The sequence below is a fragment of the Lithobates pipiens genome, unplaced genomic scaffold (assembly GCF_037356315.1).
Source record: "Lithobates pipiens isolate NorthernLeopardFrog02 unplaced genomic scaffold, aLitPip1_a1.2 Scaffold_8, whole genome shotgun sequence".
Taxonomy (NCBI): domain Eukaryota; kingdom Metazoa; phylum Chordata; class Amphibia; order Anura; family Ranidae; genus Lithobates; species Lithobates pipiens.
The window spans coordinates 564,418,669-564,437,735 of NW_027507903.1; the positions used below are offsets into that span (position 1 = coordinate 564,418,669).

The following is a 19,067-nucleotide window of genomic DNA, read 5'->3' on the forward strand; positions in this document are numbered from 1 at the left end:
CTTTTAAATAATTCCTATTAATGTACTTCACCATCACAGCATAATTTTTCCCTATAGTTTGGTCAGTAAATATTTTTTTCTTTTCCTCCTCACAGTAAAATGGTGAGACCAACATCTAGAGTTTGGAAACATTTCCACAGTGCAATTTCTGCTGAGAACACAGCTGCAATTTGCAAATATTGTGAGAAGAAATATTCTTTTCCAAATGCTACAAGGATGAAAGAACACAACCTGGCATGCCAGAGGTGCCCTAAAGTCTCTAAAAACACTTTATGGAATGAAATGACGAGGATCAGAATGAAAGTGTGAGGAGATGTTTCCCTCCAGTGTTCTCATCCCAGAAACAATCTTTCTGCTGTTTCTGGATCATCACAAATTTTAAAAAGCAAGTTTAGTTTATTCACTGAATAAGCTGTACTTTTATCTCAAGCATAATACATATAATAGTAACAAAATTACTTTAAAATTGTAAAACTGCTCCACACTGATATTTTTTTCCCAAAAATTTATTTTTTTCCTGGAAAATACTTTTTTTTTCTCAGGGCTTAAAAAATTCCAAAAATTTTACAGCTCTAGTTATAACATTCCCTTACTCTATTCAAATTTAAAGAGGAGCTGCACCTAAAAAAAAAATATTAAAAGCCAGCAGCTACTAATATTGCAGCTGCTGACTTTTAATAAAATCACACTTACCTGTCCCAGGTTCCAGCGATGTCGGCTGCAGATGACGAGCGATCGCTCGTCTCGCTGCTGCCACCGCCGCCATCCTCTGTCAGGGAATCGGGAAGTGAATCATGACGGCTTCACTGCCCGGTTCCCTACTGCGCATGCGCGAGTCGCGCTGCGCGTCTCTTATGGTCCCCCGCTGTGTCTCTGGGAACTGTGTGTTTCCCAGAACACAACGGGGGGGGCGGAGCGTCTGCGGGGGTCTGCGGCGGTCTGGCCGGAAGTGGGTGCAGTTACCTGGATTATCCAGGTAACTGCACCCCCCTCCCCCCTGAAAGGTGCCGATTGTGGCACCGGAGGGGGGGAGGGATAAGATTAGCGGAACTTCCCCTTTAGGGTGAAGAACCGCTTTAAAAAAAAAAAAAAAGTTTGCCTTTCATTTTATTTTAATGATCTAAGCATCTATGGATGACATATTCAATGGATCTATAAAAAAATAAAACATCAAGGAGGACTTTATATAGAATCATCATCAATCTTTTGACTTCATATTGAAGTATTGATTGCTGAAGTGTTAATAGGATAGAGACATTTTGAAATTCTTTACATCATATATTCAGTATATGAAATAAAGGGCTTTGTCTTTCCTTGCGTTACTTTACCTTTACGATCATGGGGAGAACTTCTTTTCTCCATCATTGTATTGTTATGCTTTGTCCTTTTTTCTTTTGTTCTTTTTTTTTAATTCAATATTTTAGTTCATAATAGTTGCATATTTATTGTCTTTCCTGTCTGCCTTAGGCATGTCGGAGCTCTCACATACTGAAGTGCACATTGAGGAGCTGAGACACCACTATAGGGTGGAGCGGGCGGTGTCCGAGGGGGCAGAGAACGCCCTGAGGATGCTCGGAGGTGCCAAAGCTCAGGACAAGAGTGCGGTCAATGAGGTTTGTATAATGTTCATGTTTATTCCTGGAGTCTCTGCAAAGGGTGAGATGATTTACCACAGCAGTAACTCTGCTTTATTCCCACGGCTTACAACTGCTACGAGCCTTTTATATTTAACATACTGAAGTTATTACATTTCATGTGGGTTTGCTGAGCTCATTATACCGTAAAATTCACTGCAGACTGCAGTTGTTGTAGTGGCATGGCTCACATTCAAACTTAGTGTCACAACAACAAAAATTATAGTAAATGGAAATTCTCACGCTGGCTTTTCAAACATCCCAATAACTATTCTTTTTATGCATGGAGATGTCCCCATTTAACCTAATCTTGATCTAAATCCTAAAACAAAGATGTAACATATTGCAGCATAATAATCTTAGACGCGATTGCTACATTAGTTTCTTTGCTGGCTTTTTTTCCTTTAGGTGTTCCTGAGAGTAACACAATTTCTGTTTCAGGATGACAACACTCACTCGCTTTACTGCATCTATGGAGAAGCAGCATTCTTACCCTAGAGCAGGATAGGAAAGCAGGAAGTCCTACACCAATGATGTCAGATTAGCCTTTATTGGGTGAAACATTAGCCCTTGTATACACGGTCGGAGAATCCGTCGGAATGTGTCCTATCGGACCGTGTTGTCGGATAATCCGACTGTGTGTGGTATGCATCGGACTGATTCCGTTGGAATATCCGTCGGACCCAATTTTCCAACATGTTGGAAATATTTTCCGACCAACTGGTTCGATCGGACATACTCCGATCATGTGTAGAGAATTTTGATCGGACCAAGTGCCACGCATGCTCAGATCAAATTCCTACATCAAAGCTATTGGCTACTAGTCCCATCATAACGAAATTACGTCATCACGTTCTGAATGATTGGATTTTTCGACAACTTAGTCCGACCGTGTGTATGCAATAGTTTCAGACAAGATCCGACGGATTTGGTTGGCAGAATGTCCGACCGTGTGTACAGGGGCTTAGAGAGGGATGGTCCTAGGCAGGGCTACAGTGTGCATTATCTGGCTTAAATAAAGTTGGATGTGCTTTGACATTAAAGTTGTGGGGTCCATAGAGTGTGGGTGGGCTTCCTTTGGTCAGCAATCAGAGTTCCATAAGCAAGGTGTTTTCATGTGGGTTTTGGAGTGATACCTCTCTAAACACCCTAAAATAGGACTTCAAACACTACCCTCCTCTCCTTCATAACTTGTAATCCTCAAAGGTAATTGCGAACAATATAATTGAAAAGAGTGCTGCATGGGCAGAGAGCACAGGAAGTTATCAGTTAACATGTTATTTGGTAGAATCAACAGATATCTTTTTGCTCTTTTGAAATGACATGACCTTCTAAACCAGCCTTTCACAACCTTTTTAACATGGAGGACCCCCTGAAATAACGTCATAACTTCCCAGGCTTCAGCTCAAAATACATTTGCATGATGATCATCAGGAAGAATGCTCCTTTCATTTGTGGTCATTTGGAATACCCTCCTTTACAAATAACTAAAAGGTCATTGGTGTCAGTGGTTATCCTTTTGAGAAGCAGGAATTGCCTATTGCTCAAGGAACCCCTGGTAACCTCTGGAGGAACCTTGGTTGAGAAAGACTGATCTAAATTGACATTTCATAGTGGCAAGCTGACGCACATGTTGGCTTTAAAGAAATAATACCTGCGCTCAGACTCAATAGTAAAAATATAAAGCAGTTGACATAATTTGTTGATTAAAAATTAAAAATACCAATATATAAACTTGTGCAGTGCCAAATAAATTAGAAAAAATAAAACATCAATCAACAAATGTCCAAAGTGATAAAGAATTATGTCCATTCAAATAGTCCCAATGAAGAGTGCAAAGATGTAAAGCTTCCAGATATAAAGAAAATCCCAAAGCTGTTCACTGTGAATGTAAAACTCTACATGACACCAATAGTGAATAAGACCAAACTGTTTACCAGATAGTTGATTCTCAAAGTATTGTGTGGTCAGACTGCACTTTTAAGGTAATAATCTCTAGGTCTCCCCACACTCTCCAGTCACAGCCTCCACAAAGGTGTCTTCATCAAATTTCCCAAGCTCTGTGACGTAAGAGCCTGCCCTACACGTTTTGTCGTAGAGTGCCATGGCTTGTGGATGTGGATCCGGTGGCTTAGATGTGCAGTTTTATTCTATATCTATGTAAATGCAATATTTTTGATTTTAACAAATGTGTTACAAATTGACTACACTATGGAGCTGTTTTTTATATGTCTTTAATGAGTATCATATTCATTTATGTTGGTGAAGATGCTTCTGTATCGACTGTGACTGGAGAGCACTCTTCGTTGGGACTATTTGAATGGACACTGATCTTTATCACTTTGGACATTTGTTGATTGATGTTTTATTTCATATAATTTCTTTGCACAAGTTTATACAGTACATTGGCACATGTTGGCTTGCTGTATTTGTTGGGGACTTCAGAAGTGAGAATGCCTACTAGAACTAAAAGAACTAGAACTGCTGTGGCTTTTACAAAACCAGATAGTGGAGTCACATTTATTTAAAGGATTTGCCATATATTTAGGGAAAATCTTTCACTATAGCTTTGTGCGTGATGCAAAGACAAAAATTGCTACAATGAAATACCACCATTGGAGTCTCTGAGTGACAAAAGAAGATGGTGGATGACTTAATCTACTGGTGTCCATGTAAAACGATATTTAATTTTACATTAGAAATGCCCTTTAGGATACTTTTTGGTAGTATCTATTCTGTAAGAGAAGACCGTGAGATAGTGAACTTTGTAAACTGTTTTAAGACATAGCTTTTTCCAATATGTTTTTAATCTGTGGAAATATCAGTGTACCCTGTGGGAAATGTTAACATTTTGCTATTTGCCAACTGTCTACACATAATGTTACATTTGCTAAAACATTCTATAGATTGCTATACAATACTGTGGAAAGCATCAAGTGAACCTTTGCTTTGTCTATCCAGAGCAAAGCAACAATTCACTTAACTTCCCCTCCTAGCTGCACATAATTACCTTCCCTTTGCACCACCGTAAATCCATTCAAGAGCTAAGAAAAATACCCTGTAGTATTAGGTATGGGGAGCATGTTGATTGGAGGCTCAGGCCCCTAAAGCTGTCCATAAACTAGTACATTTTTGATCAAAAATTTCTATAAAAATTTTCAGTACATTCAAAATTGAGTGTATCTTTTACATTTTTAAATGAATGGACTTTACATAAAAAAAACACATACACTGTTAGAAATGCTTTTGTGTAACCAAAAATTTGAACAAAAATCTACTAGCGTATGGCCAGCTTAACAGTGTCACAAAATCTTTAGCCTTCTATAAGTTCCAAGTGGTAACTTGGAGCTTTAATTTGGTGTCCTTTATTTGGCAAAAGGCACTTTTGTTTCTTTAGTTTTGAACATAGTGGTAAAGGAATTGAACTCCTGCCAGGTGTAATTGCTTGTAATACATCATATAACCCCACAATGTCTTCATGCAACCTTCTTTGAAAGGTAGGTGTTTGACTAAGCAGTAACGCAGCAAAAATAACAACATAAAGAAAAGTCAGCACACCAACAATATTCTGAAATGACCATATAATGAAGTCCCATAGCAGCAAAATAACATCAACGTTTCAAGTTTACGCAGACCATCTGTCTCAAGGTTAACTTTCTCAAGGACTCTCTGCCGGTTACCTTGAGAGAGACGGTCTGCATACTCTCAAAACATTGGTCTTATTTTGCTGATATGGTTGTTCAGTAAACAGTCAATTTTGAATATTTTGGGAGCGCTGGCTTTTCTCTGAGTTTAGGTTTTTACTTCTGTGGCCGCGTACACACGCGCGGACTGTTCGCCCAACCTTGTTCGGCAAACAGTTTGTCAAACAGTCCGCTCAAAATTTGCATGAGCGGACTTGCCCACACACGAGCGGACTGTTTGACGAACAAGGTTGGGCAAACAGTTCGCTCAACTTTTGAAATGAACGGACTCGCCCACGTAAGGAGGAGGCAAATCCGCCCATTTCGAGCGCGTGTACAGGTAGGCGGGGCCCGCGAAGGAGACGTCGCGGGCTCCGCCGCCTGGAATGGGCTTAAAGGGGAACCCCAACGCCGAAAAAAATCGGCGTGGGGGTTCCCCCCAAGTCCACACCAGACCCTTGTCCGAGCACGCTACCCGGCCGGCCAGGAAAGGGGGGCGAGCGAGCGCGCCCCCCCTCCTTAGCCGTACCAGGCCGCGTGCCCTCAACATGGGGGGGTGCCTTGGGGAAGGGGGGGGCCGCGCGGCCCCCCCACCCCAAAGCACCTTGTCCCCATGTTGATGAGGACAAGGGCCTCTTCCCGACAACCCTGGCCGTTGGTTGTCGGGGTCTGCGGGCGGGGGGCTTATCGGAATCCGGGAGCCCCCTTTAAGAAGGGGGCCCCCGGATACCGGCCCCCCACCCTATGTGAATGAGTATGGGGTACAATGTACCCCTACCCATTCACCTGTGAAATAAAGTACAAATAAAAACACAACACAGGGGGAAAAAATATTTTATTGCACAGCCGGGGGTCTTCCGTCTTCGGGGGTCTTCTCGCCGGACTCCTCCGCTATGTGTGTGTAGCTCTTTTGCCAGCGGAGGAGTCCGGCTTTCTTCCTCCCCGCCGCCGGCCTCTTCTCCCGACTTCGGGGGTCTTGTCCCCCTCTTCGGTTCTTCTGCCGGGCCACCGCGCCTGGTCCGGTGGCCCGGTCTTCTGTCGCCGTCTTCCGTTCTTCTGTCGCCGCCTTCGGTTCTTCTGCCGGGCCACCGCGCCTTCTTGTAGCTCTTTTACAGGCGGTGGCCCGGTCTTCTGTCGCCGTCGCCGCCTTCCGTTCGTGTTCTTCTTCTTGTTCTTCTTGTTCTTCTCCAGGCGATGTTGACACGTCGCTCCCTCCGGCCGGAATGCCAGAGCCGCCCTGCGCTGTGACTTATATAGTGACAATGGGGCGGGGTCACATGGTATATGTCACATGGGTTGATGTCACATGGTGACCCCGCCCCCTTACGATGTCATAGTCCCCATGTGACATCAACCCATGTGACCAACCCATGTGACATATACCATGTGACCCCGCCCCATTGTCACTATATAAGTGACCGCACAGCGCGTCCCCGGCATTCCGGCCGGAGAGCTCGTCGAGTCAACATCTCCAGGAGAAGAACAAGAAGAACAAGAAGAAGAACACGAACGGAAGGCGGCGACGGCGACAGAAGACCGGGCCACCGCCTGTAAAAGAGCTACAAGAAGGCGCGGTGGCCCGGCAGAAGAACCGAAGGCGGCGACAGAAGAACGGAAGACGGCGACAGAAGACCGGGCCACCGGACCAGGCGCGGTGGCCCGGCAGAAGAACCGAAGAGGGGGACAAGACCCCCGAAGTCGGGAGAAGAGGCCGGCGGCGGGGAGGAAGAAAGCCGGACTCCTCCGCTGGCAAAAGAGCTACACACACATAGCGGAGGAGTCCGGCGAGAAGACCCCCGAAGACGGAAGACCCCCGGCTGTGCAATAAAATATTTTTTCCCCCTGTGTTGTGTTTTTATTTGTACTTTATTTCACAGGTGAATGGGTAGGGGTACATTGTACCCCATACTCATTCACATAGGGTGGGGGGCCGGTATCCGGGGGCCCCCTTCTTAAAGGGGGCTCCCGGATTCCGATAAGCCCCCCGCCCGCAGACCCCGACAACCAACGGCCAGGGTTGTCGGGAAGAGGCCCTTGTCCTCATCAACATGGGGACAAGGTGCTTTGGGGTGGGGGGGCCGCGCGGCCCCCCCTTCCCCAAGGCACCCCCCATGTTGAGGGCACGCGGCCTGGTACGGCTCAGGAGGGGGGGCGCGCTCGCTCGCCCCCCTTTCCTGGCCGGCCGGGTAGCGTGCTCGGACAAGGGTCTGGTGTGGACTTGGGGGAACCCCCACGCCGATTTTTTTCGGCGTTGGGGTTCCCCTTTAAGCCCATTCCAGGCGGCGGAGCCCGCGACGTCTCCTTCGCGGGCCCCGCCTACCTGTACACGCGCTCGAAATGGGCGGACTTTCCGAGCGGGAACAGTCCGCTCATTTCGAAAGTACAGCGGACAAGCCCACACACGGGCGGACTGTTCGCTCAAACACAGTTTCAGCGGACAGTTTTTCGGAATTTCCGAAAGACTTTGTCCGTCCAACTGTCCGCTGAAACTGTCCGCTGAAAGCCCACACACGAGCGGACTGTCCGCCCAAACACTGTTCAGCGGACAAGGTTGGGCGAACAGTCCGCCCGTGTGTACGCGGCCTGTGTCCCTGTTAGAGAGATTCATCTTCTCTCTCTATTTATTCTGGTGGCCATTGTCACTTGACCTAAAATTGAGGGAAAATTCAAAAGTTTGATTTGTCACCAAAAAAGAATAAGAAGGGAAATCTTCCACTATGGGACACTTGTCCTAGTTTTGCAGGGGGGATTTACCTTTGCTTCCAGTTGCGTCCCAGTTGAGAATATCCCAAATGGCACATAAAAGAAACAAGAAATGATCACACGGGTTTTGACATTTCCCCACTCCATCCAAAATATAACAAATTAGTTTGGGCTTTAATGTGTATGTAAATTGTAACTATGAACTATTTGTCCCTGTTTGGTCTGTTATACATACCCCTGAAAGCATTGTGTAATTTCTGTTTGATAAGTTGTTGGTTTTGTCAAAGATATTTAAAGCTGTCCTGTGTCCGCTACACTTACCTGTGTTGTCTTCGGGAGTCTATTTAGCCTTTTTAGTTCCTATCTTGGGCTTCAGAATGATTAACTTTTTATGTTGTACATATCTAAAGCTGGCAGTAGTTGAGCAGGTTTCTGTACTTGCAGGGTCTATAAAGATATAAAGCATGGGGAAATGTGCACGTATTGAAGAGATGTACTGCATATATTTTTTTCTCAATTTGTACACTAAGCAGGTCTAATTTTGGAGTCTAATGCCCCGTACACACGATTGGACTTTCCGACAACAAAACCATGGATTTTTGTACGAAGGATGTTGGCTCCAACTTGTCTTGTGCACACACGGTCACACAAATTTTGGCCAACAATTACGAATTTAGTGACATACAAGATGTACGTGATGTCTCCGTTATGAATGCTAGTTATACAAGACCGAGCGCTTCCGTACTTGATTACGAGCATGCGACGGACTTGTGTACACATGATCAGACTTTCTGACAACAAACATTTGTTGATGGAAAATTTGAGAACCTGCTAGCCAACATTTGTTGGCGGACAGTCCGCCAACAAATGTCCGATGGAGCATACACATGGTCGGACTTTCCGCCAATAAGCTCACATCCAACATTAGAGTGTTAAGACACATCATAACACTTCTTAATATGCATTTGTTAACATGCAAAAATGGACAGAATAGGTCTGATTTAACCCTAAGTGGTGTGGATTTGATTAATGATATTTTGGGTATAAAGCTTCAACATCTGAAGCCACAGTTGATGTTCTGCAATGTAATTGCACTAATCCTACTGAACTTAGCAGGTATTGGCTTAGATGATGTATATCTTCCTGTAAGAAAAGTAAAGTGACTGACACTTATAGAAGCAACTTCTCAGCTGCAGCACACAGTTACCACAAAGAAATTTATAGCTTTATCTCTTGTAAACTGAGCACTGTCTAGCAAATCAATGTTTCATAGATTGTTTTTGGCTTTAATTAGGTACAAGCCCGCCATGTGGAGTCTCGGCAGAGGCTGGCTCTACTGACAGTGGCTCTACAAAAATGTCTAGAGGACCTTCCTGATGACCACCCTAAAAGATGCCTCTTACGAGAGGAGATGGCGATGTGTGTTTCTCCAACAAGACACAGCGCTCCTTCCCCCTCTTCTCCTCACAGCACTTTCTCCAAATCAGCCCCTCTCACAGGTAATGCTTCCCCACTACACACATAGAATGTTTCATATTCCTATAATGTGCTTTTTCTTTGTACCACTCCATGGTTACATATGGTTGGTTGCTCTACACTGATCAAAATCACAAGCCACCAAACCACTAGTGAAAACAATATAAAACCTTAAGAAACACTACCTCACCAGTCTTTCTTTTGTCCCTAGGACTGCATTACTGTTGGTGCTGAATTTTTAATCCCTTACTGCCCTGTGGTTTAGATATGGGTAGTTTTTTGCAGATCCACAAATTTTGCCTCTACCCTCTACAGCTAATAATTTACTCTTCTTGATTTGTGTCATTTTTGATTTCTTATGATTACCTTTTACGTTTAAGCCCTGAAGAAGGGGGGATATCATTGATCCCCCAAAATGTGTTTACTGATCTATGTTGTCATTTGTAAACCAATACTAATATTTAAAGACAAGTACTGTTTTGTTTTTTGTTTTTTTAAATCATTAAATCATACTTACCTAGGTGGATGCAGCATCGATCTGATGCTGCTTCTGTCCCCAGCCAGCTCTAAGACTGAGAACCAAGCAAACCACCGATCACTCAGTTCTCAGTGCTCCATGAGCAGAGAGCTGTCTGCTCTGCCCCCCCCCCCCCCACACACACACTCACTGGAGCGCAGAGCTGCGAAGTAGGGACGGGAGCAGTTCTCTCAGGCTCTCAGTGGCTCCTTGAGAGGCTGAGACAGGTTCTAATCCCATATGGTCGGGATCTTTCCCCAGCCTGGACCAGCTCTGTGACGGCTTCAGCCCGCTGTCAGCTGAAAATGGGTCACAGGAGTGCAGAACGAACGATCCACAGGAGAAGTACAGCCAAACAAGCTTTGGCCATACTTCTCCTTTAAAGGTTTTTGGACTCTCAGGCTGTTTGATGCTCTCATTAGATGCTCTCATATACATGAACCTTTAAATCTTGGCTCCCTGTTTCAAGAGAAACTCTGTTTTTCTTGAGAACGGCCACATCAGAGTCGTGCCTTATCAGGATCTGAGCTATTTTGTGATTACCCCTAGATGGTTACTCTTCCCTAACCCACAAAAAACTGTGAAAACTATATACTGTAAAAACATAAGACATATTACTTCACTAGTCTCTTATTTGTCTTCATGAGTTCGTAACCAGTGGTCCTGAGTTTCCTGCCCCTTTTTGCCCTATAGTTTAGATGGGGACTGAGCAACCAACCATAAGTACTTTATGCTGTCATAGAGTAGCACCAGAAAGTTTTGAAATCACTGTACAAATATCCTTTCCCTTCCAATAGGAAGTTTGGTTATTTTCCCTTAATACCGGTTTTGTTTCTGTCTATGCTTCAAATAGACAGAAAGTGAGGAGAAATCTCCCTTATGGGGACAAAGACAATGATTAAATGTTGGCAGTGATTCAAAACCCTTCTCCAATCTATCCAAAACTAGCTGGAGTAGCACTTTGCAATAACTTGGATTTTACTGTGTTGCCAGCAGGGGCAAATCAAGTTGCAGCAGTTTTGATTGCTGAATTAACTCATCGCTGCTTAAGAATCACCCCTAACTCTTCCACCTATCCCCCCAAAAAACACAATTCATTAGCAGTACTTGTTAGTAGGTTTTGTGGGGAAATGGCATTGGATTGGGGGATGCTGGGGGAGAGAACATGCCCACACTGCTGCCGTGACTCCAAGGGCATGAAAACCCAAAATAAATGCCTTATAGTGCCTGTTGTAAAATTTAAGCAGAAGGGTGGCCTATTGTATAGATATGCTTGGACAAAATAATTAAGTCGCTAAAAGGTTACTGAATGCGATATGAAGGTCACGCGACCCATTTTTTGGAAATGCCGCACGAGATAATAAAAGAGCCAATTCTTCAAGGTAAAATATCAAATGTGAGGTAAATACTGCACATTTGTTAAAAGTACCGCAAAAAAAGAGATAAATCATTAAAGTCAATTCACTAAAGAACACATACTGAACATTCGTTAATTATCATCTGCCAGTAGGCAGTCGATTTTTTAGTAAAGTACAAAATGACAATAAGGGGAAATCTGCACCAGTAAATTAAAAGTAGACAAGGGGGGTTGTTTGCAAAAAGCAAATCCACTTTGCACTACAAGTGCAAACTACAAGTGCAAACTACAAGTGCACTTGAAATTGCACTGAAAGTGCAATTGTTGTAAATCTGAGGGGTAGATCTGAAATGAGTGGAAGCTCTGCTGATTTTATCATCCAATCGTGTGCAAGCTAAAATGCTGTTTTTTATTTTCCTTGCATGTCCCTCTCGGATCTACAGCGACTGCACTTCCAAGTACACTTTCAGTGCAATTTCAAGTGCAGTTGCCTTTAGTAAATAACCCCCAATATATCCGTGTGTAAATGTTTTTGCCCAAAACTCTGGAATGAAAATAAATTGTAACATTTCACCTGAGGAAGACCGTTATGTGAATGAAAGCATGCTAGAATGTTTTCACAGTTTCATAGTATTTCTGTGTGCATTTATTTTTTCCTCTGGTGCAGTGGTAGCATGTAAAAAAAAAAAAAAAGTCTGAAAGAACTATGCCAAAAATAACGCAAAATTTAAGTGATAAATATTGCAAAACATACATTTTAATGCATTCGGTAAATAACGCATGTTTTTTAGTGAATTGACTACTTTTGAGATAAATACTGCATGAGTTATTTTAACTCTAAAATTCATGCAGTATTTATCTCTTAGTGGTCTCCAAACTGTGGCCGGGGGGCCGGATAGGGCTCTTTGCTTGCCTTTATCTATTCTTCCCACTGATATGAGACACTATTCTGTCAACTGACATCAACAATGGAGCACCATTTCTCCCACTGACAACAATGGGGCACTATTCTTCCCAATGATACCAACGATGGGGCACTATTCTTCCCAATGATACCAACGATGGGGCACTATTCTTCTTCCTACTACCAAAGGCGGTGATGTTTACTCCCACTGATGCCAGGAAAATTTCCACTCCTGCTGACCACGGTCTGGCCCTTCTAAAGCCTGAAGGAAAATACACTGGTCCTTTGTTTAAAAAGTTCAGAGACCCCTGTTTAGTGAATTGACCCCCAAGTCCCTTAGGGGAGGAGGCTGTGCCCCCATATACATTCAAAGGCTTAATTTTCAGTCTTTCTTGCAAAGTAGTTTCAATTGAAATTGTATTCTATTTCAGACAGTTTTTGGAATTACCATAATAAATAAATCGATTAATAGAACAACATGATCTCATCCAGAGAACCTTGTTTTTGTATGTGGTCTCTTTTTACAGGTGTGTTAGAGGTTCGACTCCTGGGCTGTACTGATCTATTAGATACCGTCCCTGGACGCACAAGGAATTCACTGACCTGGCTGCCTGGAAGCAGCCCTGTAGAAGGAAAGAGCCTGAAAACACGCACTGCACGAAGCATGTACTCACGCACATCCAATATTAATCGCAGCGAGGAGTTTTCAAGTAATCAGCACTTTTTGTATTTGTTGTTATGTACCAATGCAATAGACATACTGTATACCGTATAGGTTTTGCCTTTAAAACCTACCTTAAAGGCATTGTACACCTTTAAAACATGATAACGTTTTGTGTAAGGGCGCTCTGAGTAACAAGACTAAGCAGAATATTGTCTTTATTGATTATCAATTCTCCTATAGTGTGTCCCCAAACACATCTGTAGCATATTCTCAGTTTCTACCCATTCCTTCTAGTAACTCTGCAGTCCTTGACAATCTTCTGTAGCATACTAAATATTATGTGTGGCTCTTTGTAATTTCTTATGTTACAGTTGGGCCCCCTGTTCTTTGCAAGTTGACATCCACGGCTCTGTCTGATATAAAGAGCTTGTGATTGATTTCGCTTAGATCGGCCATGGCAGAATTTTGTTGACTGCTTCTGATCACTCGAACAAAAATACTATGTCCCAAGTACACAATGTCCAACATCTGTGCCTGACCCCATAAATGTGCTTCTGGAAGAATGGTCAAACATTCCCATAGACACACTCCTAATGCCTTCCCTGAAGAGTTGAAGCTGTTATAGCTGCAAAGGGTGGGCCAACTCAATATTGAACCCTACAGACTAATGCCGCGTACACACGATCAGAATTTTGGTCAGAAAAAGCTCTGATGGTTTTCCCAACGGAATTCCAATGAGATTTTGCTCAAGCTGTCTTGTATACACACGGTCACACCAAATTCCAACCATCAAGAACGCGGTGACGTACAACACAATGGGACTAGAAAAAAGAAGTTCAATAACCAGTAACCAATAGCATCCATCTCGTAGTTGAATCTGAGCATGCGTGGATTTTGCACATCCACGCGATCGGAATTTCCGATAGAAATTGTTAAATTGTTTCCATTGGAAAAATTGAGATGCTCTCAAATTTTTGCTGGTGGGAATTCGGCCAGCTAAATTCCGATCGAGCATACAAACGGTCGCATTTTCTGATGAAAAGCTCTCATCGGTCTTTTGCTGGCCGAAATTCCGATCGTGTGTACACGGCATAAGACTGGGATGCCATTAAAGTTCATGTGCGTGTAAAGCCAGGCGTTCCAATACTTTGAACAATATAGTGTATCTTGGCATGTGCTTTAATATAGACTGATTCAACAGATTTTGTTTAATTAGTCATTTAGGCTAACCATGCACTAGAATATTTTTTAAAGAACAATTGTGCTAGATTTCTCAGTAAATTCAGTGACTTCACAGATGTTGTTCAAAAGTACTTCTAAATTGTGTTCACCTTGAACATTCAATTTTGGAAGAAATGGACGTTCGGAAGAACTGTACATCGATTTGACCTCTCCTAACGATTAGAAAATCCAGCGGATAGTCATAATGCGGTAGTAAACTGCAGACAAAAAAAACTAAAAAAATCTTTCCCCTGCAAGCACATTATGAAAGACTTACCTTAAAATAAGGCCCTCCAGTGGTGGGCTTTCACTACTGACAGGGCTTCAATCTTCATCCAGTCTTTCTTCTGGGTTTGCAGACTCCGGCTGTTTGAATGGCTAAACTCTGATGGCAGAACAAATCTCAGCTACCGCACACCATCCAAACCATGCCCCCGACATGTTTCGCCCCACCCACAGGCTTAGTCATGGAAGTAAGGATATCCCTGTGGTAGGAAGGGTATATATTGCATCGTGGGCCACTATGGTGATTAATTAGCAAACAAACAGATGAAGACTAAAGAGGGGGAAAGAGGGAAAACAAAGAGTGCTGCGCAGGATAAAAAATAGAAATAGATTTGTATAGCCAGCAGCCACTTCTGGTCTTCTTCATGTGAGGCAAAAATATTTTTTGGTGGTATTTGATCACCTCTGCAGTGTTTTTTTTTTTTGCACTGTAAACAAAAAAAGACCGACAATTTTGAAATTAAACTATAAAAGCTATAAAACATACCCAATAAAAAAAATATTATAATATCTAAGTTCTTCATCAATTTAGACCAATATGTAATCTGACATATTTTTGTTAAAAAAAAAAAATCCCAATAAGTGTATATTGACTGCTTTGTGCACGAGTTATAGTGTTTACAAATTTATGGCTTTTTTTTTGTTTAATAATTTTTTTTTTACTAGTAATGATAGCGATCAACAACTCATAGCGGGACTGGGATATTGCGGTGGACAATTCAGACACCTAACTGACACTTCTGACACTTTTTGGGGACCAGTAACACTAATACAGTGATCAGTTCTAAAAAAAATATGCACTGTCACTGTACTAATGACATTGGCAGTGAATGGGGTTAACATCAGGGGCGATCAGAAGGCTAAGTTTCTTCCTAGGTTGAGCTTACTCAGTGTGGGGGAGGTGCTTTGACTAGGGGAAAGCAAAGATCCGTGTTCCTGCTATGCAGAAACAAAGGATCAATATCTTCCCCTCTGACAGAATGACAATCTGCCTTGTTTACATAGGCAGAGTGCCGTTCTATCTGTGCCCTGTGTAATCGGTGGATGCCGGCATAAATCGAGTCCGCGACATCCGTTGCTGCTGGGATCTCGCCGTGGGTCTCGGGACAGTGCACGCCCACCAGACTCAGAAGTGTCAGATCACATATTAGAGTAATATGGATTTCTTTCTGTACACATATTAGAGTAGTCGCCCTGCTGCAGTATATGTACAGTGGGCGGTCCACAAGTGGTTAACCACTTACTCACTGCTGCTCGCCAATATATGTCCTAACTTTGAAGAGGAATATCGTTGTTTTGGCAGCAACTAGCTGCCATAACCCCAGTATCCTCTTCTTCAGCGGGCGGCCTGCTTTCTGATAAGAGTAGTCTCTGCAATGGATTCACAGGTAAGATCACTTTTATTGGCGGCGAGAGAGGGCCCCCTCCCGCTGCTTACTGGTGCCCTTCGCCGCTTGCCAGATCTGTTGGCAGCAGTGGAGGCGATCGGATGTTTCCCCTTGCTGGGTATGAAGACAAATGAGGGGAAGATGGCACCCACCCATCTCTATAACATTGTTACATATCTTGTAAGTGTTTTTAACCCTTTTTGGGGAAATTAAACAGCTTTTAATTCTACACTTAGAGGCGCATTTTCTTAGTTTTTTTGTACCTATAGGTAACCTGTAGGTATACATTTTAAAAAGCTGACTTTACTATTGCTTTTTATTAAACATTTTCAAATAAAATTCTACTAGTGTATGACCAGCTTTACACCTATGACACTTATTCAACTGCAATATTTTCAGTTTATCGTAAAGAATGAAGCAATGGGGGTTATTTAAGAAAGGAAAATCCACTTTTGCACTGCAAGTGCACTTGGAAGTAAAGTCGCTGTAGATCTGGGGGGGACATGCAAGGAAAATAAAAAACAGCATTTTAGCTTGCACATGATTGGATGATAAAATCAGCAGAGCTTCCCCTCAATTCAGATCTACACCTTAGATTTAGAGCTAATGAACTTCCAAGTGCACTTTCGGTGGAAAGTGGATTTGCCTTTCGTAAATAATCCCCAGTGTGTTCAATCGTATGATATTTTAATGAATGATGAATCTCTTGTTCATTATCACTCATTCCTAGATCAATCTCAAATCAAAACATGTATGGCCACCATTGGAGTTGCCATTTTTTAACATCTTTAACGCCATAATGTCCACAGATCTTGTGCAGACGACTGTTTATAAATAGTTCATGCATCGGCAGTGACAAAACAGGAAGGAAAGAAATGATTTTGTAACAAGTCAAATTACACACTAAGCAATAAAACATTTTAAAATGCACAAAGCTGCATGTGGGGTAATTTGTTCTAGTCCACAGCAGCTAGTAACATTCTCCTTTCCATATTTACAGTAAATGTGTCCTGTAAGAATGGTATTTTGAATCTGATTGGTTGTTGGGGGCAGCAGGGAATACGTTTATCTCAAAAGTTATTTTGTGTGTTTTGTATCTTTGGTACCTGCAGGTGAAATCAGTGTTGTGTTACGGCTGGACAACGTTGTGGTGGGACAGACTTCTTGGAAGACAGAAGGTCGGGACACGTGGGATCAGGTTTTCAAACTAAAGCTTGAAAGGGTGAGAACCACTGATGGCGATGGAATAACCTCACAAAACATCATGTGAAGATAAGATAGGACAGAGATAGATAAATAGATAGATAGATAGATAGATAGATAGATAGATAGATAGATTGATTTGAGTATTCCTTCCTGGACTTTTTGGTCATACAATCACTAAAATTGGGTGTCACGTTGATGACGTGATCTAAAGCCAGTCCTACTGGCTCCCGACTGCAAACAGTTAATGGGTGCTGTTGGTGACAGTGTGGACACAGTGCTGTGGGCACCGATTGAGTGTGCTCCCAGTGCAAAGCAGCTACACGATCTGTACACGTTAAAGCCTACCACGTGCAACCATAGATTAGGATAGCATTGCAGAACCTCCAGCAGACTCCACTGGATCACCCTGGAGGGAAGATAGCCCCTCTAGGCTGGATCACTCTCCAACAGGCAAAGGACCCTGGTGTGCTAGGCCCCAGACCATTTATGATTAATGAGCCCAGGATCTGCCCCTTTCATCCCACTATGTTCCAGAACCTACTGGAATACAGTGAAAATAACAGAATGTACCTACCCCCATTAGCACCTAACTAGGAGGATGATATACTGTGATATACTATATATATATATATAGCACTAACCCCCGAAGGAGCTGCTGGTTATTTTTGGGCTTACCATTACCTTCCGTTCTCCTTGTCACACGTCTAGGGGATGTCCCGTGGTAGATGACCCAGTAACTTGAGACTGACAATAGATCCACTTGAATGGATTTTATTTGAAAACTCAGGGTTGGAAAGGGAAGTTCAGATACTCTCAATGTCAAAGTCCAAAAAAAACGTTAAAGAACTTGCTTACTTTGACTGCATCCAGAGAATAGCCATTCACAGCTGGATGATCACTCAGATTGGACAGTCCCTCTCTCACAAGGCCTAGCAGCCAACAAGGTGCTTACTCAGGAACAAAGTCTTTGTCACAGATGTTGTTGCAGAACATGTAGGGAAACTAAGCTTTAGAACACTTGTAGGATACCTGGATCTTTCAGCCTGCTTGGCGATATCCACAAGACCGTATTCTTTCAGTAACTTCAGCCCTTCCAGGCTTTTGTTAAGAAAACCAACTCGTACGTGGTGTTCTTCTAAAGAGTCCTCCCCTAGAATGCTCAAAGTACAATGGGTCTCTCCTGAACCGGAGACGGCACCCAACCACCTCAGAATCCTCCTTTAGTTTCCTTGCCCTGGGCTAGACAGCCCTGAGGCATTACAGTCAGGTGGATCCGCACCCCAGGCCATAGCCTTCCTGGGGGCTGGTCAGGAGGACCAGGACCAAGTAGTCAGCACATCAAACTGGACCGGAACCCCAACCACATGACGTCCGCATCTTAAATACCCTCTCCCAGAGGGCACAGCGAGAGGGCCACTCCCACTGACCTGACTCCAAGGGAGAGAGTAATTTAAACACCTGACTAAACCCTAGTTCCACGCCTGCCAGAAGAGACTGTGCCCCCTGTGGCCAGGCTGAACATCTCACAGTCCAGTCAGACTGATACAGAAGTCAAATTTAGACAAATAATACCCAAACCTAACTGCAGTTTAGGTAGAGTTTAATTGTGAAAACACATAGCGCGTGCTCTTCAGGAGCTCACCGCCACACACACACACACACACACACACACATATATATATATATATATATATATATATATATATATATATATACAAACACAGTATCTCACAAAAGTGAATACACCCCTCACATTCTTGTAAATACTTATTATATCTTTTCATGTGACAACACTGAAGAAATTACACTTTGCGACAATGTAAAGTAGTGAGTGTACAGCTTGTATAACAGTGTAAATTTGCTGTCCCCTCAAAATAACTCAGCACACAGCAATTAATGTCTAAACTGCTGGCAACAAAAGTGAGTACACCCCTAAGTGAAAATGTCCAAATTGGGCCCAATTAGCCATTTTCCTGTCATGTGACTCGTTAGTGTTACAAGGTCTCAGGTATGAATGAGGAGCAGGTGT

General features: G+C 43.1%; 1 protein-coding gene across 4 annotated transcripts in view; it reads left to right on the forward strand.

Annotated features, from left to right (window-relative positions):
* The window catches only part of LOC143960998 (serine/threonine-protein kinase N1-like), a 189,785-nt gene that overhangs the window by 92,013 nt on the left and 78,705 nt on the right, over window positions 1–19,067 (forward strand). For all 4 annotated transcript variants that reach the window (XM_077470094.1, XM_077470093.1, XM_077470092.1 and 1 more), the window contains exons 5-8: window positions 1,468–1,613; window positions 9,315–9,519; window positions 12,802–12,984; window positions 16,945–17,054. In XM_077470094.1, coding sequence (XP_077326220.1) covers window positions 1,468–1,613; window positions 9,315–9,519; window positions 12,802–12,984; window positions 16,945–17,054 — 644 coding nt within the window. The remainder of the gene's footprint in view (window positions 1–1,467; window positions 1,614–9,314; window positions 9,520–12,801; window positions 12,985–16,944; window positions 17,055–19,067) is intronic.